General features: G+C 41.7%; 2 protein-coding genes across 7 annotated transcripts; one reads left to right on the top strand and one right to left on the bottom strand.

Moving 5' to 3' along the window:
• Positions 1 to 187: 187 nt before the first annotated feature.
• LOC139382896 (mitogen-activated protein kinase kinase kinase kinase 5-like) lies at positions 188 to 20925 on the bottom strand. 6 transcript variants are annotated; one of them, XM_071127157.1, is made up of 33 exons: positions 17671 to 17849; positions 17443 to 17476; positions 14098 to 14155; positions 13095 to 13185; positions 12877 to 12941; positions 12050 to 12105; positions 11871 to 11918; positions 11531 to 11573; positions 11347 to 11419; positions 11109 to 11240; positions 10708 to 10770; positions 10490 to 10571; positions 9208 to 9324; positions 8935 to 9016; positions 8758 to 8810; positions 8226 to 8287; positions 8010 to 8054; positions 7872 to 7892; positions 5683 to 5728; positions 4838 to 4997; positions 4544 to 4644; positions 4423 to 4464; positions 3955 to 4110; positions 3629 to 3689; positions 3353 to 3455; positions 3024 to 3082; positions 2729 to 2832; positions 2080 to 2257; positions 1882 to 1950; positions 1624 to 1716; positions 1381 to 1504; positions 1163 to 1288; positions 188 to 276 (listed from the first exon to the last, which is right to left on the bottom strand). In XM_071127157.1, the coding sequence occupies exons 3-32, from the start codon at positions 14105 to 14107 to the stop codon at positions 1192 to 1194; spliced, it is 2436 nt and encodes an 811-aa protein (XP_070983258.1). In that variant the 5' UTR covers positions 14108 to 14155; positions 17443 to 17476; positions 17671 to 17849; the 3' UTR covers positions 188 to 276; positions 1163 to 1191. The 6 variants fall into 6 exon arrangements, with proteins under 6 accessions (XP_070983258.1, XP_070983253.1, XP_070983257.1 ...); XM_071127152.1 differs by lacking the exons at positions 17443 to 17476; positions 17671 to 17849 and adding an exon at positions 20622 to 20925; XM_071127156.1 differs by lacking the exons at positions 17443 to 17476; positions 17671 to 17849 and adding an exon at positions 18963 to 19157.
• Positions 20926 to 23569: 2644 nt separating this feature from the next.
• Positions 23570 to 27068, top strand: LOC139382528 (eukaryotic translation initiation factor 3 subunit K). The gene is made up of 8 exons (XM_071126626.1): positions 23570 to 23766; positions 24181 to 24279; positions 25427 to 25547; positions 25778 to 25855; positions 26147 to 26213; positions 26310 to 26387; positions 26532 to 26657; positions 26924 to 27068. Exons 1-8 carry the CDS (start codon positions 23705 to 23707, stop codon positions 26953 to 26955), a joined length of 663 nt encoding a protein of 220 aa, XP_070982727.1. The 5' UTR covers positions 23570 to 23704; the 3' UTR covers positions 26956 to 27068.
• The last annotated feature ends 347 nt before the right edge of the window (positions 27069 to 27415 follow it).

Below are 27415 nucleotides of genomic sequence, written 5' to 3'. Positions count from 1 at the left end.
TCAGGACAACTCACAAATTGAAGGAGGCCTTCAGTGCAGTCTGCGCAGACCTCAGAGAAATGGGAGCTCCATTCAGAATAGTGTGTATGGGCAATTCAACTTTATGGCACTCCAAAAACACTTTCATGCACTGTAAAACCATTTGGCCACTTGTTGACATTACAGTATTATGAAAAATAAATCAGACTTGGAAGATCTTTATTGGGTAATGTTCCCCATTTATTTGGATAGATTGTGATGGGAAGTGTGTCTGTGAGCCCCTTTGTGTCTGTGAGCCTGAGGATGAAAAAAGACGGTTTGGTCTCAGAGTAGACGTAATATAGTAAACTTAATTCCGGGACACTCAAATTAGTATGCCATGTTAAGTTTGGTATGGTTACATAAAACAGATTGTTACATAAGGCAAAAACGAAAGTGGGGTGGATGGGTAGGCTTATAACCCAAACATCTATCAACAGAAAGGTTGCGATTTCAAATATAATCTCAGACAACTTTTACATTTGAGCTAATTAGCAACTTTTCAACAATTTACTACTTTTGAGCTACTTTGCAACCATTTAGCACGTTAGCTAACCCTTCCCATAACCCTAACCTTAACCCTTAAACTTAACCTTAACCCCTAGCTAACGTTAGCAAGCTAGCTAATGTTCGCCACCTAGCTAGAATTCGTAACATATCATACATTTTGCAAATGCGCTACATATTGTACATTTTCGCAAATTCGTAACACATTATACATTTGGAAATTCATAACATATAATATGAATTGTAATTCGTAACATATGAAATGGGTGATGGAAATCCATAAATTAATATATACCGTACGAAACATAACATATCATACCAAACGGAGTGTCTCTGATTCACATACAGAATAATCTGATTCACATACAGAATAATACGAAATGCTCTGAGACCAGGTTGCAGCAGAGGTCAAGTACTGTAGTACTGTTACAGGATAAATAGGTATTTGTGGAAGAATGAATGCACATGTGTGTCTGGGCACACTGCCTGTGTGGGCTGGCAGTGGAAGCACTCCATCTGCACCTAGATTGTGAGGGATGAATTCTGTCTGTGCTCCTTTAAACCAGCAGCACAGCAGTGTTTTTGGGCATGGACACAGTGCCATGGCTGCTGCTTGGAGTGTTCACAGTGGTGCTACCTTGAGATTGGTCCCATGTGCTAGAGTTCTCAAGGTACTGGGACATAGTTCTCCGCAATCTCCAGGATGTACAGGTTACAGAGCCCCGAATTGTCCTCACTCTGCCTTGTCTCCATGACAACTATCCTGCAGGGGGTTATTAATGTGTTAATCAAAACAATATTTACTTGATTGTGTGTGTGAGTGTGTATCCCATGGAACTATACAGGCACACATACCGGTCTGATCCCACTAGACGGAAAGTCTTCTTGGGGTCTGTGATCTCCTGCAGTACGTATGGGCCCTCTCCTCTCCTCTGCCAGCCATGACGCCACACAGCCAGCAGAGTGTTCTCAAAATACACTGAACCGGACAGACGGAGAGAATGTGCATTAGGCCCTCTGTCTCCCAATCCCCACACCCCTCAAACCTCACAATGATTTATCATGATGACCATGTTCCTCTCCTCCTCCCCTTCTTACCTACAGCTTCCACATCAAAAGTGAAAGTAGTCTCAGCTTGAATTATCCGGTGGCTCCTCTGCACCCCCTCCAAGTCCACAATATGTACTGAATCTATTCAAAGGCGAGAGAGGTACGTACACACACATTAGCCCTTCCTACACATTTCATTTTCCTCATATAGATTGATAGAGACAACGTCATTCAGGGGTTAAAACAGACTTGGTCTGTAACTAGCCTACTCTTCCTGTGGATGGTGATGTTAACAACATGACTTACTCTCAATGAGCACCAGCAGAGTGTTACAGTCCAGCTGGTTCACCTGCACTGTGTCAGGACACCGGCTCTCTGGAACACAAACACACAGTTACAACACAACTGTAAGATTGGTCCAAACTAAGAACAAAGCTCACAATTCCATTGGACAGTATGTTCATAGAAACAAGCATGCTCTGGGATGTGTACAGTTCATAGTACCTAAGCCAGTGTTGGTGAACCAAGAGGTGTTGGAGTTGAGGTTCATGTTGTCCAGTTTAATGGGCTGCTCAGGACTGGGACCCCTGTGTACCCCAATACACACTAGAGGGTACTCCTGCTGCGGTGCCACCATCATCTCAAACACACGCAGGGGACTGGGCAGGGGGAAGTCAAAGTGCTGCATGGGACAAATACACATAGTCAGCGAAGTAGTCAGGAAAGTAGTCAGAGAAGTAGTCAGGGAAGTAGTCAGGGAAGTATTCAGGGAAGTAGTCAGGGAAGTAGTCAGGGAAGTATTCAGGGAAGTAGTCAGGGAAGTAGTCAGGGAAGTAGTCAGGGAAGTAGTCAGGCAAGTAGTCAGGGAAGTAGTCAGGGAAGTAGTCAGGGAAGTAGTCAGGGAAATAGTCAGGGAAATAGTCAGGGAAATAGTCAGGGTCTGTCAGCTGTGACAGTAGACGTGACTACAGGGTTGTCTCTAGTAGGGAGAGAACTATTTGAAACGGTGTGAAACAGTGAGCAATTATCTGAACTTATCCAATAAGATATTTTGCAAACTGTTTTGCTACGATGTGTCCTACTGAAGAACCCAGGAAGACAGTGAGCAGCAGGATGATGAGAAGGGATGCTGTGGGATCATGTGTGTACTCACTTTGATGAGCATGAACTTATGCATGGGCTCGTACCACTGCAGGAGCACCACACTGGTCTCCAGGGCACAGCACAGGAACACACAGCCCTGCTGCACATTACTGGCTGCACAGAGCAAGGGGGGGGGACAGAAGAGGACCTCAGCATTCTAGTATAACAGTCATTTAGCAGACACATTGATCTAAATCAACGTTGACTTCAAACCCACTCGTGTTACAACTGAAGTTCAGTGACCAAACCGCCTGAACCCTTTAGTTATCAAGCTAAACAGAACTTCTCAACTTCTCTTTTCTCACCCACTGAGCAGGTCTTGCAGCCTTTGGTGTCCGGTATCTTACATGACACAGAAAACTTCCTGCAAATACGAAATAAAATGTATGTTGATATGTAATACTAACTACAGGGGGAGACATTGTTATAATCAACAACAAACACCAGGGTTGTATTCACTAGGAACAAAGCGGAAGGAAACAGGCCGAAACAGGGGTGGGACATCTACTGAACTTAATAAGAAATAAGAATAAGAAATGCTTGTTAGGCTTTTCTGTTGGGAAAGGCTTTGCTACGGTGTTCACTGATGAATAAGAGGGCAGCACTAGCGTATGGCAATGAGTTGTAGGGTTACCTAGGCAATAGTCTGTGGGTTGGCAAGGCCACCATTCGCTGCTCCTTTCGGGCCTGCTCACACAGCTCCTTCAGTAAGTGAGAATGGAGCTGGGATGACTTACCTGTGGATGAACACACACACAAACACACACACACACACACACACACACACACACACACACACACACACACACACACACACACACACACACACACACACACACACACACATATTTCAGTCTATTTATTTGACAGATGTTAGTATTGTAGAATGTCTATGGTTTGCAGATCTCACCTGATATTGACATGAGGACATTACTAATGGTGTAAACCCAGCTGCACTTTCCTGGATAGAGCTGCAGGAGAGAGTCGGGCAATGAGAACATTTCAATGGTTTTCAAGTTAGGTAGAGATTACAAGCAATATCAAAGCAAAATGCAATACTGCAGCTATAACATCCATTTTACTGAATTGTACAGTCATACTGTAGCATGAGCTTAGTCTCTCAAACAATACGTTTAGCCTCACTGTAGCTCTGGTCCAGGGCGTTAGGACACGTTCAACACGGGACCAGATCTAGCCTCACTGCAGACATAGAAAGACATTAGAGCAGATTCTCACCAGCTCCATGGTGGCCTCTGAGCTGTTCAGGTTGAGGGTGTAGATCCCCTCGTCTGCTCCCAGGATCAGGTGGTGGTCTTTAGTTGTCGGATGGTCCCACAACGTTGAACAATTCACTTTCAACGGACAGCCATGGAATACTTTCTTAAAGTACACCTAGAGACGAGGTGGAGAACAGGACCCATAGTCATGAACTGTTTCCGTGTAGGAGAGCTGATCTAGGATCAGTTACCCCGTGTCCATATCATCAGAATCATTATGATAAACAAAACGAAACATATCCTAGATCAGTACTGCTAGTCTGAGACTCTTTATAAACATTGGCCCAGGAGTCACTGTCATTGTTCGTAGTGTGTGTATAGTGTTCCAGATAAAGGTGTGAGTACGTCTCAGTGCATCAATACAGAGTTACAGTAACTGTCGTAAGATGTAGAGCGACATACTCGTGAGACTGGTGGACAAACTTACTGGAGGTTTCTTCAGCACAGGGCTGGCACATTCAACTGGATCCTGCAACAGAAAACAGACACATACTCTAAACATGCATATTGGAATGAAATGCTGTTTTACTTCCTGGTCCCATCCATACCTGGGGGGGCTGTCTCCTTCTCCTGTCTTTCTTGGGGGGCAGCTCAGGTGGTTGGAGGTCCGCTGGTCTGTCTGTTATGTGTAATGGGAAGGAAACAGGGTCTACAGGGGACACAATCATGTTGTTACTGTACATTAGAGAGCATGGAGAAGATGTGCTTCAGGGTAAATGTCATAGGTCAAAGATCATTCACTGTATATGGTACAGTATACAATTCAGAAGGGACAACAGGGCCATCAAATGAAGATCCTACTGTAGGTAACAAATAGGGATAAGTGTGGAGCTGACACTCACCGGAGTTGACGTTTCGCTGGGAGCGCGGACGGGGGACGGGGCGTGTGTGGGTGGCACTAGAGGTCCGGAGGAGGGGCGAGGGGGCGTAGAGGGAGTGAAGTGTCTGGCCACGTTCGTCCTCTCCTGTTACAATCTCCTCTGAACTGTGACAAACTTTGGGCTGTGTGGGCACAGTGGTGTAAAGTACTTAAGTAAAAATACTTTAAAGTACTACTTATGTAGTTTTTGGGGGGTATCTGTACAATACTTTACTATTTATATTTTGGCCAACTTTTACTTTTACTTCACTACATTCCTAAAAAACTTTTTACTCCATACATTTTACCTGACTCCCAAAAGTACTCGTTACATTTTGAATGCTTAGCAGGACAGGAAAATGGTCCAATTCACACACTTATCAAGAGAACAACCCTGGTCATCTCTACTGCCTCTGATCTGGCAGACTCACTAACCACAACTTATTAGTTTGTAAATTATATCTGAGTGTTAGAGTGTGCCCTTGGCTATCCGTAAATTTAAAAAAAAAACATGAAAATGGTGCTGTCTCGTTTGCTTACTGTAAGGAATTTTGAATGATTTCTACTTTTACGTTTGATACTTAAGTATATTTAACTTTTAGACTTTTACTGAAGTAGTATTTTAACGGATGCCTTTTACTTATCTTTACTTTTACTCAAGTATGACAATGGGGTACTTTTTCCACCACTGCGTAGTAATATGAAGCACTGGAATTGTGGCTTTAATCAACTTTATGCTGTAGGCTATGTCAACACCATATTCATAGACACATGGGATATGTAGAGGTAACGAATGGCCATAGTATAGAAAATGTAGTGTTTGTTTACCTTAGGAGGGAGTGGGGGTGGGATGTCATCTCGTGGGATTGTTACACTGTTCAGGGAGAAACAGAAATAGTTCAGTGTTTCAGATTGTTGTTTTCATCCAAATCTTCGGATCTATTTTCCCATGCAGCTCCTATATAGACCGGTCGGCTGACAATGTCACGAAAATGTCCAGAAGTTGGGCGTTGTTATCATTCTGAACGGTCAGCTAGCTAGCAACAATTACAAGAAGCTGCCATGTGGGGTATCGTTGGCGGCTCATTTCAGCTCTTTGTGTCTTATTATTGATACCATGTCTTGTTTTGAGGTGTTTTGACTGATGACATGTCCATGCTAATATCCAGTACAACAAAAAAATTGAAGTTTTGAAACTGCAGTAAAAGTGCAGTAACTGCAGTCCACTGTGATATTTTGGACGCAGTAATTGCAGAATAACTGAACAGCAGTTATACTGTACTGTAACTGCAGTTACACTGCAAAAGAAAACGGTGTTATTTTGGACACAGTATTTGTAGCGTACTGCAGTTATACTGCACTCTGACCACAACCTTTTTTCCTAAGGGTTGGCAAAAATTCGCTAGCTAGCTAACCAACAACTGTAACGATGTATTTGAGAGACATCAAGTGTTCATTGTGCAAATGTATTTATGTTTTCAATAAACATTTGGAGACTAAAATATAGTTTACATGTTGTCAACATTCTATGCCAACCCTGTCTATTTTGTCCCATTTGTGTTTGTATTTATTAAGGATCCCCATTAGCTGCTGCTTTGTTACTCCTCCTGGGGTCCAGCAACATTAAGGCAGTTATATACAATTTAAAAAAATTACATTTCATAACACTGACTGGCAACAGAGGGCTGTCTCGATGTGCAAGGAGTTGACTCCTAGTAGGGGGTATAAATATATGTGCTTGTGTAATCATGTCTTTGCAGCTGTTTTGACCCAGTGGGTGAATAAACTTGCTTTGAGTTTTTTACTAGTTGTCCGTGAGTTTTTACTCTGTTTGTTCAGAACATAACAGTTGGCGTTGTCGGCAGGATTCACCACGATTTACAGTCGAACTAGAGAGTCCGAATCAGTGAAACAGGAGCCGGCACCAAAAACAAGGTAGGCACAGTTCCTATACCTTTTACCATTCATTCTGACATCTTGGGAAGATGAGAGTCGTAGGCTGAACCAATTATAGGATACAGACCTAGAAAGCATGAGTTTATTCAGTAGGCTCATTGTGTAATGACCAGTCGTGAATATTTGATGTAGGGTAGGTTCCATAAGGATAGGTCCCGGGTGGAGCTGGTTCTCCCCGAGATCCGTGGGTGACACTACAGTGTAGGGTAGGTTCCGTAAGGATAGGTCCCGAGTGGAGCTGGTTCTCCTCGAGATCCGTGGGTGACACTACAGTGTAGGGTAGGTTGCGTAAGGATAGGTCCCTAGTGGGGCAAGATCCGTAGTTGGGACGAAAGTCCCAGCCGTGGTGGCCGTGAGGCCGTAGAGTGTGCGTGTGTATGGATAAATTGTCATGCTTGTGTACTAGTACGAAAGGTTGTAGAGAAGTAGCCCATCTAGAAGGACAAAGGACAGAAATGCATACCATGGAGAATAGGAGATATTTGAGAATATCTGTGCTGATGAAACATTGTCAGTGAGTGGGAATGTGGATGGTGATAAAAGGTTGCCTAGGGGAACTGTGACAGATTATATGGAAATAGGGAGACAATTGTGAATCATTTTTGTTATGTGTGTTGTCAACAACAGTGATATGTGAAGCGCGACATGTGTATAAGACCGCTGTTTGTCCCAGTGGGTGAATAAACTTGGTTTGAGCTTTGTACTAGTTGTCTTTGAGTTTTTACTCCATTTGTTCAGAACCTAACCATGGTAAAGACAATGATGTTGAGCGAAGTCCATCCTCTCCATCCCAACTGAGAAATACAGTACACTCAGAAAAAAAAGGTTATTTGTCCTAGGAGAACCCTTTGATGAACCCTTCTTTCTAAGAGTGTACATCCGGACCTGTATTCACTAAAGTGTCTCAGAGTAGGAGTGCTAATCTAGGATCAGTTTTATCATAATGGATAAGAGAGGTGGTGCTGATCCATCAGCACTCCTACTTTGGGACTGTGTGAATATGGGCTCAGAAATACAGATGAGACTGAATGGGTGAAGTAAGTCTCAGTAGGCTTGCTTACCTTTTGGTGCAGACGGTCGGACTGTGGAAAGAAGATAGAGAGAAGGGAGAGAGGGTTGTCAAACAGCTCAGATAAATGTACAACTGAAGATATTTCAATAAACTAATGAATGAATAGTCAAGTGTGTGTTGGGATTACATGTCCACGTCATCATAGTCATCATCTGAGTCCATGCATTGGTCTCTATGGGGAAGAGAGAAAGGGAAGGAGATCAACACAGTGCCAGATAAGATCGGTAGTCAAGAGTGGTCTTCTTATTACCCATAGGATAATTTGTCCTGTAAGTGGAAGACTTGGAGATGATGGAGACATCAGTCAGTGTGTTATTGGTTTGCTGAGAAGTAATCCCCCTACCTAATTAGGCTCTTGTCGCTGCCAGTGGATCCCAGTGTGTGCCACTGCACTGTAGACCGTACCTGAAGTACAGAAAGACAATGACAGAAGACTCTGATCAATAAGATACGCAGGCCTACATTTGTATCCACACTAGGAAGCACAATGGTACACAGGCATGGATACACCACAGGTACAGTGGTGTAAAGTATTAAGTATAAACTATCAAAAGAGAGAAAGTCACACACTCCATGTATAATAAATTGCTGGGAGATTCCTTTATTTTGATAGTTTATAGTTTATTCGCCGTTAGTCAGCACCTCCACACAAACTATTATTCTGGGTGTGCGCTAGCTCATGTTTTAATATGCAATGTATTAAGTAAAAAAATACTTTAAAGTACTACTTAACTCGAGTAGTATTTTACTGGCTGACTTTCACTTTTACTTGAGTAACCTTCTATTAAGGTATCTTTACTCAAGAATGACAATTGAGTACTTTTTACACCACTGCCCACACACACTCATATACACTCATACACACACACACTTACCATTGCTTCTGGTGAGGCTGTCTTTACTGGCCTCCTGGTGTAGAGCTGCTCCACTGATAACACACACACACACACACACACAAATCCAGTGATTAGTCGCACATCTATACAACCGAGTACATTTCCTGGACAGGTTCACAAAGGAAAATAATAATTATATATATATATCTATCTCACAGCTGATGTCAGAGTTGGTTCTCTCTGCCTGGTTGTGTCTGTTAATGGAGTAGATCCTTCTCAGGGAGCCGGGTACCACAACCTATAGGAGATATCACCATATAGCCATGAGTACTGCATTCTTACATTTTACATGTCTTTTACAATGTGTGATCATGTTTATTGATATGTATCATTCATGTGTATTGTGTATACAAAATATATTACTATATGATATTACAGTGTTTGTGTGTGTGTGTTTGATTGTGAAGGGTATGTGTGTGATGCTCTGACCTCCACGTCTTCCTCCTCAGATGGCAGCGAGGGCTTCAGTTTCTCAGGGTGACGCTGCTTCTCCAGCAGATCCAAGATCAGATCCTGTCTCAGACACGGCTGGGTCAGAAACAGGTGCTGCAGGAAGAGAGAGAAACAGAGAGAGACAGAGAGAGATAGGGAAAGAAAGAAAGAGAGAGCAAGAGAGGGGGGGGGGGGGGTATCAAGGAGAGAAAAAGGCGTACAGTGATTACAAGAGATGAATAGATGAGCCCAAGTTTCAACTTTATTTGTGCGCTAGTACATGAAGTTATAGGGCAGCCATCAATAGACACATACACTGAGTGTACATAGGCTGACCAGGTGAATCCAAGTGAAAGATTTGATATCTTATTGATGTCAATTGTTAAATCCACTTCAATCAGTGTAGATGAAGGGGAGGAGACAGGTTAAAGAAGGATTTTTAGGCCTTGTGGCATGAACTGCAACGCTGCTGGGTTTTTCACGTTCAACAGTTTCCGGTGTGTTTCAGGAATGGCCCACCACCCAAAGGACATCCAGCCAACTTGACACAACTGTGGGAAGCATTGGAGTCAACATGGGCCAGCATCCCTGTGGAACTCTTTCGACACCTTTCCCTGAATAATTGAGGCTGTTCTGAGCGCAAAAAGGAGTGCAACTCAATATCAATACCATATTCTTAATGTTTGGTATACTGAGTGTATACAATAGGCCTACTAGTGATTGACATTAGCAGCAGCACAAAAGTATAGCAAGCCAAAGTCACCTAATAAGTAAAGTGCTCAGTGCATTTTCAGATCATCTAGTCAACAATATATCAACAACGTGCCGGCAAAAACAAAAAAAACATCATCGTCAACACCACCATCATCAACAACATATTACGGTCGTCATCCTCAACATCATCATCATCATCCCTAGCCTACCTCCTTCTCTTCCCGGTATTGAAAAGGGCAATGGCCATAAGGGTGAAGGAGTGCTTGGACCTGTTAGTCTTAACAGTGGGGGATCTAAACTGGGAGCCAGAGGGTAGGACCTGGAACTCATGTTGTAGGGGGTGGGAACAGTCAGACAGGATGGATTCTTCCTTTCTCACCCCTTCTCTGTTGTACAGGTCAGACGGACTACTCTGCTGCACTCCTGTGATCTTACTGCCCACTTTCACTATTGCAGCTAGTGCATTAGAAGAAAAGTGAGGGAAGGAGAAAGAGAACCGGTGGGTGAGTGAGTGAGATCGAGCAGAGAAGAGAGACATTCTCTGTGTTTCTTGAGGTTTACTCACTGTCAGCATCTTTGAGGCACTGGGTCTCTTCTTAGTGTTCCTGATCAGCATTGCCTTGACAAAGTTATAGAAAATCGAGGACCTAACATGAAAGTGGTGGAAGAAATACTGTTGTTTTAACCAACTGCATATTACAGACTGTAGATTAATTGACGGAATTAAAGAATACAGGTATCATTGCCACAGCCCAGGTGGATAGTAATGGTTTTACTGCATACCATTTGGACTTTTCCTTTAGTTTAGGAGGTTGGTAGCCACTTTTGGACATGAGGAACAGCACCCTGAGAAAAGACAAGACTTTGATGTGAGGTTTGTGTGTCTGTCTGTCTGTGTGTGTGTTTTTGTGGGTGTGTGTCATCACAGGTCGACATTGTAACTAAGAATGAGTTCTTAATGGACTTACCTGTATAAATAAAGGTGAAATGAAATGTAAAAAAGTGGGTAAACGGCATGTGCATAAAGGTCAGGCATGAATGTACATACAACTGGAACATAAGGGGGTGTAGAAAGAGGAACGTCTTGATTCTTTCTGCGGGGAGTGTGAATGTAAGAAAGAATGTCGTGTGTGTGTGTGTATGAGAGGAATGATTTGTGTGTGTGTTTGTGTGTGTGTGATTACCTTAGTGGGTGCACATCGAACAATGGGGGCTGCAGCTCAGCCAGCTCGATAGCAGTGATTCCTACAGACCACACGTCACACAGCTCGTTGTAACCCCCCTTTATCGCCACGGCAGCCACCTCTGGCGCCATCCTGGAAGACACGGGCAACCGCTACCATCAACATCAAGACCATCTGACATCAGATACAACCTCAAGAAGAGCCAAAGGGAGGAGACTCATTTGACCTTCAACCTCACCAGTAAGGAGTCCCGATGAAGGACATCCGCCGTGCCAGAGTAGCCGTGATCTGTGCCGAAATCCCAAAGTCCGCTAAACAGCCAGATAAATACGTCACTTGTTTAGTGTGAGGACAGAAAATGTATCATTTCGGTGTCATTATTTACTTCCTGATGAGTGTACTAGGGCTTCACAGTCACACACCTAGCTTCACCTCTCCAAGGTCGTTCAGGAGGATGTTGGCACCCTGGACAACAGGAAGAAGAGACAAAAGCCATCACGACAGAGCAATGTGTACAGTATATGCTGTCTGGACAGCATGAAAACACAACAAACATTGCATCATAACTTAAAGCAAGCATTGTCTCAGCCAGAACGGCCCTTAGCGACAGACTAGTGTCCTGTCTAGGAGGTGTACTAGTACATCAAGTTGACTCATGCTACTGAAACAGGAGATAGGCTCCTGCCCCCATGGGCCATTCATACCCGTTATAGAGGCATGACTCATCCCAGCAGATTAGGGAGTCAAACCTGGTCATTTCACCTTTATGTCTCTGTGAATCTTCTTTTGGCCATGTAAGTAATCCAGACCCTGCAGGTAGACAGTTAGTACACTGTTACGTGTTGATATATCAAAGCTGGAGATATCAAAACTATTACCTAAAACAGCCAAGTGACATGTTATCCATGCTATATTGTAATGTGTGATATGAGTGGTCTAACCTGCAACATCTCCCTGCAGACAAATGCAATCTGAAGCTCAGAGAGAGGTCCGGTCACTAGAGGGAGAGGAGAGAGGGTGTAAAGTAGGACACTGTTTTATAAACTCTGTTACAGTTGTAGATCGTAATCTGCTCCAGTTCACCCCCACACACACACACCCACACACATTACTCTGGAGGACAATGTGACAAATGTCATAAGAAGCACAGCAGTCAATAATGATGAGTAACTTATAATGATAATGATGAGTAACTCAAATTAAATCTATGAAAATCGGCGAATGCAGAAGAGGTTTTGGGCGGAGGTTTTTTTTCAGCGTAATGGTAAATGGTGATACACTCTTAGAAAAAAAGTGTTCCAAAAGGGATCTTCGGCTGTCCTCATAGGATAACCCTTTTTGGTTCCATGTAGAACTCTCTGTAGAAAGGGTTCTACGTGGAGTCCAAAATAGTCTTTAAAAGGTCCTCCTACGGGGACAGCTGAAGAACCCTTTTAGGTTATAGATAGCACCTTCTTTGTTTTTACAAGAGTGTAGGTGACCTTTAAGAGTGTTGCTGTGTTTGAACTTTGTGCACGTCCTAACGTGACAAAACTTCCTGCCAGAGGTACTTCACAGAGTAAACCCTGCTGGTTGTGAGACTGATCTGTAGTCAAAGCCTGATCAAACAGCTTTATGTCTCTTTCATCCACACATACTGTAGATCACCTCTCACCTTCTGTTAGTCTAACAATTTCACCTTCCTCCTCAAGAGTTTTCTCAGTTAATACATCACAAATCAACCTAAGCTGACACACGCACACGCACACGCACACACACACACACACACCATGGTAGACATCCTGGAGAGAGCCTCCTCCACAGAACTCCATGCAGATCGACAGCGTGTTGGCCCTGGAAACACACATGGTTCTGTCATATTAAAGGTTTATACTTCCAGTAACTTTATCATGATCACAACTGATAATATTCCCAGTTAGTCTGTATCATCCCATTCCAACTAGAGTATGATATGTGGCTGTGTGTGGCAGGGCCTGGCCCACTCACCGTATATAGCTGCCATAGTAGGCCACAATGTTGCGGTGCTTGCAGCTTTTCACTATGACGATCTCCTGCTGGATTACTGAGAAGTCCTCCTCTGTGTGGGAAAAGGTTATATCATTTTATATCATGTTCCACACTGCAATGTATATGGTGATGCCAGATGATGTCACAATATAGCACCACAACATCATCTTGGTTTGTAACCAATTCTTTTTGTGGAACGGTAACATTTGACAACAGCATTACCTCGGAAATCTGATACCAGTGTGGATTGAAAGGTTTGTTTCTTTCAGACCTGGATTCAAATACTACTTGAAATCATTTCAAATACTATATTTGTGCTCAATTAAACTTGCCTGTTGTAATGGAACCAACATAAATGTCTAGAATGACCAAACTCCACCCACCTGGTACTCCAGACAGGTTAAAGCAAACGCTCCAAGTATTTGAAAGATATGAAATAGTATTTGAACCAATGATGTATATAAACCCTGGATTGCTGATGCTATGTATTGGCCATTGAGAGGCTTCGAAGCCACCGGTCGGCCATCTTGGCACTCCCCAGTAGGTGCTGTCCTCCATAGGAATGAATGGAATTCTACAGTATTTCAATTAAATGTTTCAAGGACAAAATTACATGTATTTAAGTATTTTTTTGTTGTTGTAGTGGGGACAGTAACATTAGTAATCTCAAAAAATCATACTTTAAGGATAAAAAATATATATAGATATTTTTTAATTTGTATGTTTAGCTCACATAATATAATTTAAAGTATGCATTAAGGTGTCTGTAATAGAATAAACAAGGCAAAATGAATATAGACATTAATAAATGTATTTCTATAGTTTCCAAAACATTTTTTACACCGATGGAGGAGTACCAAGATGGAGGCATGGTGGCTTCAACACAGCACCCCCTATCAGTCATCTAGTGTATATATAAATAATTGATTTGAGCACATGTGTGGTCTCCAGTATCTGTAGTAATGGAGGGGGGTTATTTTACCTGGCTCCATCTTGATGACCTTGATGGCCGCCAGCTCCCCGTTCTGCTTGTTCCGAGCCTGAGTAACAGACAGCTGCATCAGTCAGTGGACTTGTTATGGAAGGGGAGTATAACCTGATTCACTGACCTCAGGACAGATCATGTTGGGTCTATGAGTTTATGCGACAATTACTTTCCATTGAAAAACTGTGTTCATTATCTGTTGAGAGTTGATATGGTGTAGCTTTTCTGTGGCGTTCACTGTTTTGTTTACTGTGCTAAAAAGATCTGTGGTCCGCTGTGAGGAAACACCTAACAGGACAGTCCAGACTGTCCTATTTACTTCAGCACTGCCCAATCACACACCCGACATACACTAGAGAACACCAATGAGAGCCCTTGATTGTTGGTTGACACAACAACACTAAACATACAGTTGAAGTCAGAAGTTTACATACACCTTAGCCAAATACATTTAAACTCATTTTTTCATAATTACTGACATTTAATCGTAGTAAAAATGCTCTCTCTTAGGTCAGTTAGGATCACCACTGTATTTTAAGAATGTGAAATGTCAGAATAATAGTAGAGAGAATGATTTATTTCAGCTTTTATTTCTTTCATCACATTCTCAGTGGGTCAGAAGTTTACATACACTCAATTAGTATTTGGGAGCATTGCCTTTAAATTGTTTAACTTGGGTCAAATATTTCGGGTAGCCTTCCACAAGCTTAACACAATAAGTTGGGTGAATTTTGGCCCATTCCTCCTGACAGAGCTGGTGTAACTGAGTCAGGATTGTAGACCTCCTTGCTTGCACACACTTTTTCAGTTCTGCCCACAAATTCTCTATAGGATTGAGGTCAGGGCTTAGTGATGGCCACTCCAATACCTTGACTTTGTTGTCCTTAAGCCATTTTGCCACAACAAATGGGAAGACCCATTTGCGACCAAGCTTTAACTTCCTGACTGATGTCTTGAGATGTTGCTTCAATATATCCACATAATTTCCCCACCTCATGATGCCATCTATTTTGTGAAGTGCATCAGTCCCTCCTGCAGCAAAGCACCCCCACAACATGATGTTGCCACCCCCATGCTTCACGGTTGGGATGGTGTTCCTTGGCTTGCAAGCCTCCATCTTTTTCCTCCAAACATAACGATGGTCATTATGGCCAAACAGTTCTATTTTGGTTTTGTCAGACCAGAGGACATTTCTGCAAAAAGTAAGATCTTTGTTCCCATGTGCAGTTGCAAACCGCAGTCTGGCCGTTTATGGCAGTTTAGGAGCAGTGGCTTCTTCCTTGCTGAGCGGCCTTTCAGGTTATGTCGATATAGGACTCATTTTACTGTGGATATAGATACTTTTGTACCCGTTTCCTCCAGCATCTTCACAAGGTCCTTTGATGTTGTTCTGGGATTGATTTGCACTTTTCACACCAAAGTACGTTCATCTCTAGGAGACAGAACGCGTCTCCTTTCTGAGCGGTATGATGGCTGCGTGATCCCATGGTGTTTATACTTGCGTACTATTGTTTGTACAGATGAACGTGGTACCTTCAGGCGATTTGGAAATTGATCACAAGGATGAACCAGACTTGTGGAGGTCTACAGTTTTTTTCTGAGGTCTTGGCTGATTTCTTTTGATTTTCCCATGATGTCAAGCAAAGAGTCACTGAGTTTGAAGGTAGGCCTTGAAATACATCCACAGGTCCACCTCCAATTGACTCAAATTATGTCAATTAGGCTATCAGAAGCTTCTAAAGCCATGACATAATTTTCTGGATTTTTCCAAGCTGTTTAAAAGGCACAGTCAACGTAGTGTATGTAAACTTCTGACCCACTGGCATTGTGATACAGTGAATTATAAGTAAAATAATCTGTCTGTAAACAATTGTTGGAAAAATTACTTGTGTCATGCAAAAGGTAGATGTCCTAAACGAGTTGCCAAAACTTTAGTTTGTTAACAAACTATAGAAATTTGTGGAGTGGTTGAAAAACAAGTTTTAATGACTCCAACCTAAGTGTATGTAAACTTCCGACTTCAACTGAAGCCCCTGGGTGTGCACAGTGGAAAGTAGGCAGACAATAGGGCGGGGTTAGCTGGCGGGGGGCTGGGTTGAGTGGAGAGAGATGGTCACTGAAGGAAAGCCACAAAACAAACAGTGCTCCTCTCACAGACCACTGGAAACATTGTGATCGAAGTCAGGCCGTTTCCATGGTGACGTCACTGACATTATTGACAGATTGACACCACACAGATGCAGACACTCACCAGCTCTTATACTCATAGAGGATAAATGTCTTAAGAAGCACAGCAGTCAATAATGATGAGTGACTTATGATCCCTCAAATTAAATCTATAAAAATAGGCGAATGCAGAAGATGTTTTGGGCGGAGGAGTAAAATAAAGAATTCAGCCAAACAAAAAGTAAGAGGTCATCTACAGTTCTACTTTGTGAAGTACCACTGGGAGGAAGTTATGTTATGAGTTCAAAAAGTTCAAACACAGGGACACTCTTAAAGGTCACGTGTCACCATTTACCATTACAGTGTAAGTCTTGAGCAGCTAACCTCGTGGGGACATACAATTCAGTTCCATTCAAAATCCTATTTTCATTAACCCCTAACCCTAACCTTAAGCCTAACCCTAACCCAAAAACCTTAACCCTAGCTCCTAACTCTAAAACTAACCCTAGCTCCTAACCCTAACCCTAAACCTAATTCTAACCCTAACACTAATTCTAACGTTAACCCTCAACTTCCTAGAAATAGCATTTGACCTTGTGGGGACCAACAAAATGTCCCCAGTTGGTTCAATTTTTTTTGTTTACTATTCTTGTGGGGACTTCTACAAGTCTAGTTAAACACGTCCACACAAGTCCACACACACACACACACACACACACACACACACACACAGACACACCCATACACACACTATTTCTTGTGAAGTGTAGATACTATAAATACTAATGACTCTCTCACTTCTTTATTTCCACTTTCTGGCCTGTTGCCAAAGATTGCACCTGGTACAGCATGTCAGTGCATTTTATTGGAAACTCAACCTTATCCTGTCCTTTTTAGTTTGGTACATGACGAGTCAATGCATTTGAGCCTGTGGGATAAATTGTATTGCATCGAGAACTTGAGATTGTGTAAGTAGTTCTTCTGAATGTCACATCAGTAGGATCCCTGCTTACAAACAAAACAAGTCTACTTCCATAGAGGGTAAATCCATTTGAATTGAACCACTTTTTGAAAGTATCCATACATGTTTGCCCATGGAAGAAGTGGTCAGAAAGATACTTTTTGGACCTGAGTTCCAAAACATTCAGGAGATAGAGGTGCTCAAATTTGGCATACCCCACCATACTATGAGTCATCCATGTCTTCATCACTGGAAAAGATAAACGGTGGAATTTTATGTCATTTAAAAGCTTACTAACAAGGTTGTCAAACTATTTTAGAACTTCTTGGAAAATATTTTTTCAATTAAGATTATGACATACATTTTCGTTTAGTGTCAATTATCGAAAAACACAAAAACTCAGATTTGTTTCATATTTCCATATGTAGCAGCTAAAACCCTACCATACATCATCTGAGTTTTTTTTGTTGATCCCACCATCGGTTGAGAAACAACATGCTCTTGAATACAGGGTGGGTATCATTTCAATCAGTGATTTTTTTTTTCATAGAATGGACCTACCCCTTCAGACCACTGCAATTTAGCTGGTCCACCATTGACATTTAAATAGAATTTAAATTTCTACTTCTAATTACTACCACAAAGATGGCCGCTGGTCCACCCATGGTCGAATGTCAACTTAAATGTCTATTCTATCATCTATATTTCTAGGATTTCAATACTTTCCTATGGAGGATTGACGTAAGTATATAACATTTTTAAAAAACGGTATTCTATGATGTGTGGACCTCCAACCATCTTTGTGGTACCATTTGAAAGTAGACATTTCTATTTTATTCCCATTTTAGTACATTTATCAGCCAAAACTTGACACCTACCCTGTATTCAGGAGCATGTTGTGCCTCAACTGATGGCGGGCACAACACAAACACCTCAGATGATGTTAAACAGGATCTAAGCTACAACATATGCAAATATGAGAAGAAGAAAAAAAAAGATGTACATGTTTTTTTTAGATCATTTACATTTAAGGTTATCAAAATATTAAATTGTTATAAAAACTGTTTTTATCAAGGAATTACAAAACCGTTTGACAAACCTGTTCATAAGCTTTTAAATGAAATAAATCTCAACTGTTTATCTTTTCCAGTGATCACTGTCTCATGGTATGGTGGGGTATACAAAATAGGTCAACTTTGAGCACCTTTATTCTTGAATGTTTTGGCATTCAGGTCCAAAAAGTCACTTTTATGACGACTTCTACAATGGGCAAATACTGCATGTATGGAAGGTTTAATTCAAATCAAAACGGGTGCTATTAAAAAGTGATTGAATTCAAATGGTTTTAACCTAGATAGAGGATAGGAGTTGAAGTTGAAAAAAGAGTCTTAGCTAAATGTGTACCCAAAAAAAAGTATTCTGCTTTCATAGAACAGCGTGCCAAAGCAGAAGTACAAAGTTACAAACACATAAAACCCCACAGCTCTTTCAATTACTGAGCTTCATGTTGTAGCCCAGCAAGAACAACTTGCCACGATAATGAACATATGAGACATTGACAAACATTGGCAGAAGTCCAGGTATTTTTCTGGTGTTTATTTTTCTTTCCTTGACCGCCCCCACCTCAACCCCTCCAGACACTTAACGTAGACAGCATGCAAACCAAACATGTTCTTCCTCTTCCCCACATGCTAGTTAAATAAAGGTATAATTTTAAAAAATACAAAATGCTCACTCAAGGCTGGCCTGTTTCCTTGACACTGTGGGTAAGCAAAGTGCCGCATCTGCAGGTCTCCATCAGTGTTCTGTCTGCTTGTTGAATCAACACATAGGCCTTAGAGAGTGAATAAGTGTGTGTGTTTGTGTGTGTCTATGTGTGTCGGCTTGTGTGTATGTGCCTGTGGGTGAGTGTATTATTGTGAAAGCCCTTGTGGCTTCAGTGCTTTGAATGTGTATTTATTCACTTTGCAGAAAAAAACTGTTTGCAGACATTGCTACCATAAGTTGTTGAAAAAATGCAAAGTACTGTGAAAATAGAGCAGAATCTATCGATGGCCTCCGTTTCTCTCTGGAGAGGAAGTGAGCTCCATATCCCTCAGACTTTGCATCAGTCAGATGTACAGTGGGCAAGCTCCTGAACACAGCAGCTGGCATACTCTGCCTATGCTCGTTCAGTAAGGCCACTCATGATATTGTAAAATCTTTGTCATTTTTCTACAATACCATTATTGACATTGTAGAGTGTATCAGGATCCTGGAAAGGGGTATACATTCCACATAAGATACACAATTTGCACCAAATGTTCCTATACTGTAGCATTAGCGTCCAGCACAGAGAAGGCACGTAGCAACTGAATGAAATGATCAGGGCTGGTGCAGAATAGCACACTCATCATGTGGTGTTCAAACAGGTGCAAAGCACACTGCATTTCTGCAAAGTTCTGTGACTGGCGATAGTATGACTTACTCAAGAAATAGAATGTGTCCTTGCAACTTGTAGAAAACAAGTGGTACTGCAGGATACAGTTTGATATTGCCTCCCAACATCCATGCATATCAATGATTAAGATTCTGTATTTGTTTTAATGGATGTGATGTTCCAACTCACTTACTGGTCACATCCTTTACGCACCTCTCCTGATTCAAGGTGAACACATTGTGTATCTAATGTGGTCACAATAAATGTGTCTTTAGGACGGTGAATTCTCCAGAGCAGTGACAGTTTGTCTTGTTCCAACACAGTTACTGACTGAGAAGACATTCTGCCCATGAACAAAACTGCTACATACAAAGCCACAGTGTAACTGGCTGGGGTTGAGCTGTGAGAAGTAAACACAACTGACCTCATGGTAAGAGTATAGGACTTAGTTACCTGAAGAAAGACAACAGATCAACCTCTTTTCCCTGGTGAGCTATGAGCCAATCTTTCACTATTTGAGGAAACAGAACTGAGATAAAGCAAGAGTGATTGAAGTGTTCTTTAATGTAATACACTTTTAGGTAATACAAAGGCCCATATTCATTAACCAAAAGTGAAAGATGAAGAGACAAAGGAAACCTGTACATGAAAAAAGTTCATCTAAAATCTATTTTTCTAAAACCACTTAATAGGAATTACAAAAAAATCAAAGTCTAAATTCCGTGAGAATGTGAATGAAATAATCCAACAAGGTTAATTTACTTGAGACATGATTTAGGCCTACATGAAATCAAACCATTGCCTGCCCCCACAAATACAATCTTAAATGGGAAAATGTTACTGTTAATCAGACTATTGACATTCGAAACACAGGCCACCATTAGAAGCATGACAAAAAAAAGTTAAAAGCACAACAACAAGGTAGCATAAAACTCTCTGAAAATGTCCTGGCTGTGAGTTGTTTTAATCTCTGACCTTGTAAACTTCGCCATAGGTGCCTCCACCGACCCGGAGCAGAATCTCAAAGTCCTCCTGGGGGTTCCGGGTGGAGATGTCCAGTGCAGCCCGGTTCTGGGAGTCCATTACTCCTGGGGCATGGCACAAACACACACACAGACGCAAACTCGCTCCACTGACTGCTGCTCCGGCTGAGGTGAACAAACACCACACTACACTCTCTCTCACCTTCCTTCTTCACTCCCCACTTAAACCCCCCTCCCTCTGGTATCTTTCTTCTCTCTCTGTTGCATGCTCAGTGAAGCTCATTTACATTTACTCTGGTTTTATTTCCTGTTGGGTGTATGTCTGTGAAGGTATGAGTGTATGAAAGAGAGAAAGAGAGAGAGAGAGAGAGAGAGAGAGAGAGAGAGAGAGGGAATGAGACTTAGTTTCACCATTGGCTGTTTTACATTATTTGTGTGTGTGTGTGTGTGTGTGTGTGTGTGTGCGTGCGTGCGTGCGTGCGTGCAGCTGCGCTACTCGGTTTTCTGTGTGGGTTCTTTCTTGTCACTTGGGCAAGCCTGCAGAGGTGTGAGCTACAAATCTGCAACACTGCTCTCGTTTGGAGCCATTTATAATGGCCTGACTTCCTGTAGAGCAACAGTAGCATGTCGATACACATGAGAAACAAGAACAGTGTTAAACATTAAACCATTATTTGCCATGCTTCAGAGTGGTAGCGTTCATTATCTAAAATATTACTTCCAATGAGGAAACTTGAAAAAAACTTTCTGACGCATACTTAATTGATTGAATTCTCTGACTCACTGACTACCAAAGGACATAAGTCAAAGGCATCACATTGCTCCAGTATTGGTGATAAGAAATTTGTAAGAAATCAAAAGAGAGAAAACATTTTCTGGACCTGCTGAGAGCACTAAAAACATTGTACAATAATATGCATATACTGTTGTTAGAATGACAGCAGGCTTTATCGCATAATATTGTCAAATCAAATGTTGTCACATGCGCCAAATACAACGGGTGTAGACTTGACCGTGAAATGCTTAGTTACGAGCCCTCCCCAACTATGCAGAGTTAAAAATCATAATAATTAACACAAGAGGAATAAAATACACAAGAATGGAGCTATATACAGGAAGTATCAGTACCAGATCACTGTGGAGCTATATACAGGAAGTACCAGTACCAGATCACTGTGCAGGGTATTTGAGGTAGATATGTACACAAAGGCAGGGTTAAGTGACTATGCATCAGGATAGATCATAATATGAGTAAAATAAAGAACAGAGTAGCAGCAGCGTATGATGATGAGTGTGAAAGTGTGTGTGCGTGTCTGAGCATACAAGAAAGCCCAAATTGTGTCTGTCAAAGGCCATAGCACACAAACACCCACTGGTGTTTGCCATAGGCATATAGAAAGCAACCACAGATAACCTTCATTAAAATAACGAAAGGGCAATTAAGGCCTATGGGATAGTACGGCTGATGATCAGGTTTGAAATTAGACTATTTGGCGTTAGTTGTGATATGCATATGACAGTGTGCACTAACTGATAATAGAAATGTCACTTTATAATGGAGTTTCAAGGCAGAGAGATAAGGCAGAGAGATAAGTCGATGCCTATGTCATTTAAAGGTTTGGCCATAAAAGGAAGTAATGTCTTGCACTTGTGTAGTCTCCTAGAAACCACACATCACCACTGAAAAATAGATCACTGTTGCATTAGGCACAGGCTATATCACATACCACATGCACTAGCACAGTGTTCCCCAACTGGAAACCAATGGTTTTCTGAGCAAAAATAAATACACATTTGTATTTTTTCAAATGTTCATTGTTGGACATAAAATACTGTAAAAACATCAGGAAATCACCTCCAAATTATTTACTTTTTGGAAATCTTTTCCCAAGTATTCCCACGCATATTAGAGACACTATAGGTGATTGTATACAAATGTAAGCAAGGATTGAAATGATTATGTTTTAGTCAAATATTATATATGTTTGGGATTCTTGCAGTCAAATTGCAGTCTACAAATAATTTGTAATGCTGTACCGGCCTCCTGAGCATCCCCTCAAGAAAAAATCTGTCCCCTGCTGGATCTAGCTGATGATCCCAACAGCAGTTTACCACCCTGCATCCCACTGCTGCTTTGCTTCTGAAGCTAAGCAGGTTTGGTCCTGGATGGAAGACCAGATGCTGCTGGAAGTGGTGTTGGGGGGCCAGTAGGAGGCACCCTTTCCACTGTTAAAAAATATATAAAAAAATCCCAATACCCTGGGGCAGTGATGGGGGCCATTACCCTGTGTAGGGTGCTGTATTTTGGATGGGATGTTAAATGGGTGTCCTGGCTCTCTGTGGTCACTAAAGATCCCATGGCACTTATCAAAAGAGTAGGGGTGTTAACCCTGGTGTCCTGGTTAAATTCCTAACCTGACCTTCATACCATCACCTAATCATCCCCAGTTTACAATTGGCTCATTCATCCTGTAACTGTTCCCCTGTAAATGAGAATGTGTTCTCAGGTAAAATAAACAAATGAAGGTTGATTTGCTAATTAGCAAAACCCTGTAACTATAGAACATATTACAATGTGAGAGCAATACTAAATATACTGTTTTTACAGCAACCAATATATTTATCTTAATAGTTCATACTCCATCACAACAATAGGAGGCAGTAAATTTACAATGCAGCAGTCATTTTGTTTGGGTAGGAACCAGGAACCAAATTGGTTTCAGTCTAGTGGTAGTAAAACCATCACATTCAGGCTCCTCGGTGCATTCACGTCATTCGAAACGCTCGTCAATGATAATTATAGTGCATATATTTGGCCATTCGTCTATATGTTCACAAATGAAACATACTGATTTGTTGATCATATGCTGTCTCCAATGCATATTTCAGCGAAATGTTCTGCAGTTTCTAACTAGTGGTCCGTCAGTAAACTAACTTCCTGTTTACGTCAAGTCACCACAGCCCTTTCCGTTCCAAGACATTTACGCTCCACTCACTCGCTTTTCCACTTCTCGGTCCACGTGCGGATTTTCTCAAATTTAGCACCAAAAAGACCGCAATACGAGTTTGGATTAAATGGCGTCTTCATTCGAGCAGATGAGAGCCAACGTGGGAAAGCTCTTACGAGGAATTGATAGGTATGCAGACTTGTTTGACAAATACTAGCTTAGCTAGCCCATTCAGTTTGCTTGCTGCTACTACGTAATGCTAGCTACATTTGATTGTTTGACATTATATAGAAAGTTACAGTTAGCTGTTTGGGTCATTAATTAGACATATCCAACATCTAACGACGTGTTTGTGTCAGATCTTTGTTTTACCCAATGCTACTTGTAAGCTAACGTTAGCTATTTAGGTACACAGGCTTTTACCGGTAAACTGTAACGTTAAGCTAACGGTATTTACCTAACACAACATCATTTGACAGTTGGTTGGTTGTAGCTTGATTGACTCTATGCATATTTTTGCTCAACTTGTTGTAGTTTGTTAGCTGTGTCGGCTATCTGTTGAACACATGCCCTTAATGTTACATTGTTTATGATTTCTTACAGATACAACCCAGAGAACCTTGCAACATTGGAACGCTACGTGGAAACACAAGTTAAAGAGAATGCATACGACCTAGAGGCCAATTTGGCTATCCTCAAATTGTGAGTCACCCTACCTCTGACTGTCTGACTACTATCACATTTGTTAGGCTAGAACAAAATGGTTAACATATGTAGTTCGATTTGTCTGCTGGGTGGCAAGCAGCCCTTGATCATGAATCTCAATTCCATTACACATAAGTAATTGGGTGAAGGCTTTTTCTGTATGGGCAAGTTTTGTTATCAACCCGGCAATCTGAACATTAACAAGGTTAGTGTTTCCACAATTCCAAAAGAAAACCGGCTACATCTGCAAGTCACCTTCAGCGTTCAGATGTTTGTTAAATGGCTTTTACGATCTTAAATGACAACCAATGTCATTTGCTGGTCATTGTTCCCAAAATATTTTTTTTTATCAGTGGAGCTGTGTGGGCTACCGGGTGGACACAACTGATCGCACATCAGCACAACTGCTGATTGGGGCTTTCCGATTGCCATGTACACCGTACAAAATATTTAAACAGTCAGTGCATTTGGTCATTTTTACATGAACAGTGGTAGACGCTCGGTCTGCCATATGGCTCAGCACATACTACATCATTCACACACACAAACACACACAGGGCAGCTCAGAGAAGTCAACTCAGACCGATCCAGCTCCTGAGCTCGATCAGTATCAGATATCGATTTAGAATGGGAAATGAATGTGTTCATGCAACAATTGTTTGTGCGTTGCATCAAAACGCACCAAATCGTTTCAAACTAATAGTATCGTACCTGTATCGGAGCCCATGTCTCTAGATGCGTATTGAATTGTGCTTGTAAGGGAGGGATGCACATCCCTGCTATCTAGCATGCTCCGAACATGTATGTAACTAAAGAAGGCCGCCAGAAACGTGTTGTCAATGAAAAATGCTGTCGGCTGCAACTGTGATAAAGACTGTTAAAACTGTGTACAGTAAGTGTATATTTTGCATTTGTGAAATTATTTTGATGTGATATGAATGGAAAGAGCTTTATGTTTCTAGAACCGTATCGCAATTGAGAAACGATTCACATTTATATGGAGTATCTGGCTGTTACGCTGACAGAGCCAGTCTACCTCTGAAAATAACATAAGGTACTTGGCCCTTAAGGTGTACATTCTTGGGCTAGCAGAACACCACTCATGGCCATATCAATAACAGAGATGCTGTTCTTGTTCCTATAGGTACCAGTTCAACCCTGCCTACTTCCAGGTCACAGTGACGTCGCAAATTCTGCTCAAGGCCCTGACCAACCTACCACACACAGACTTTACTCTGTGCAAGTGCATGATTGACCAGACACACGTATCCTTTCGGTGCTCTGTATATTCTAGTATAAACCCTGCAACTAGTGCAGTTAGTCCATTTCTGTACTCCCTGTCAACAACAACATTGACAATAATTTGTTCAAAAACAGACAATCATTTAGTCCTGGGCGGTATACCTTATTGAGTGGTATTGGTGTGGACGTTACTGTCTATTATGTGGCCAGTTGTTTGCTGTGTGTGTGGTGCTTTGCCTTGACTACAGTAAAGCAGCAGGAGGAGCGCCCCATAAGGCAGATCCTGTACCTGGGGAACCTCCTGGAGACCTGCCATTTCCAGTCCTTCTGGGTATGTACACAATACATATCTTGGTCTGTCTCTTTATTTCACCTGCTTTTTGCCCTGCTCATTTCACTCAACTTTCCAGTCATTGTCAGAATTTTGGGGGTCGTATTCTAATATGAAGGAATGGTTCCAAACAGAACATTGAGATTAAACATGACTGTACATTGTGGCTCTAACTGGAGATTGACGGCTGTACCAATAGACAACCCCTATCATGACTTGATTATGAAGTGTGACCTCCAGTACTCCAAATGGTATGATTGTATGGTACTCATTCCTTTGTCTGTCACTCAGTCCAGCCTGGAGGAGAACAGGGAATTCATTGATGGCATCACAGGCTTTGAGGACTCAGTGCGCAAGTGTGAGTAGAACATATGGAAATCAAGTTAGTTGCTTACTGTATAATATTGCAATACAAACTTGATAATAGCCTTTCTAACTGCTGCTCTCTCCACAGTTATCTGCCATGTGGTTGGAATCACATACCAGAACATTGAGCATCGACTTCTAGCTGAGATGCTGGGTGACCCCCTTGGTAAAGGCCATTCATTTATGATGTATATCTTTTGGAGAGTGTTGTCCTATTGATTTCCTTTCTTTCAGTGACTCTACAGTGTTAATTATCTGTAAGTCATATGCCACTTCCCCCTGCTCAGTTGACTTCCTGCTCCCCATTCAGACACACAGGTGAAGGTGTGGATGAGCAAGTACGGGTGGACGGAGAATGAGGAAGGGCAGATCTTCATCTTTAACCAGGAGGAGAGTGTCAAGCCCAAGAACATTGTGGAGAAGATTGACTTTGAGAGTGAGTGTTTCCTTGTCTTGTGTCTCAGTTTCTGTCTTGCTTGCTGGTATCCAGTGAAGTGGCTTTTGTCTAGTCTGTAGTCACTTTTAGAACTTCAAAGTTAAACTTTTTCCTTACACCCCCTCCTGTCAGTGTAGATTTAAGACTTTTCATGGAAAGACAATTTTGTTGACATTCTTTTCTCTTTCCCTTTTCTCCTGCTCCCCTGTCTTCCTCTCCCTGTTTTCTCTCCTGTATTTTCCTTTGTTTCTGTCCCTCTTCCACAGGTGTATCCAGCATCATGGCCACATCTCAGTGATACCCAGACGCATCTGCACACTCAATGCACAATAAAAAAATCAGCCAGACAGCAGTACATATTCCTCAAACCAACCTTTTACAATAAATGTTAATTATCCATTCAAAATCAGACCCGAAGTGTGCCGATCTTTTCACTGATTACATTGACCTAGTCTGATAACATTAAGTCCATTCCAGGAATTACTACCAAAAATAGGGACTGCTATTTTATCTTTGACTTGGCATGTCACTAAATAAACACTGTTGTCTGTATCACTAGGGCTGGCCGGTATACTGTTTTTTTGTGATATACTGGTGTTGATGCACGGGCCACTGGGTTTTTACTTTACCTTCTATACCGGTATTTTAATGTTTGGTTTGTTAAATGTGATACGCAGTGTGTAACATCCATTTTTTTAGTTTACTTCGCTTACTTGAGTCATCTCTCTCCACTCTCTCTATTCTGCTTTCCACACAGA

Source organism: Oncorhynchus clarkii, chromosome 24 (genome assembly GCF_045791955.1).
Source record: "Oncorhynchus clarkii lewisi isolate Uvic-CL-2024 chromosome 24, UVic_Ocla_1.0, whole genome shotgun sequence".
In the NCBI taxonomy this organism is placed as follows: Eukaryota; Metazoa; Chordata; class Actinopteri; order Salmoniformes; family Salmonidae; genus Oncorhynchus; species Oncorhynchus clarkii.
This window is presented reverse-complemented; position numbering and strand designations above follow the sequence as displayed.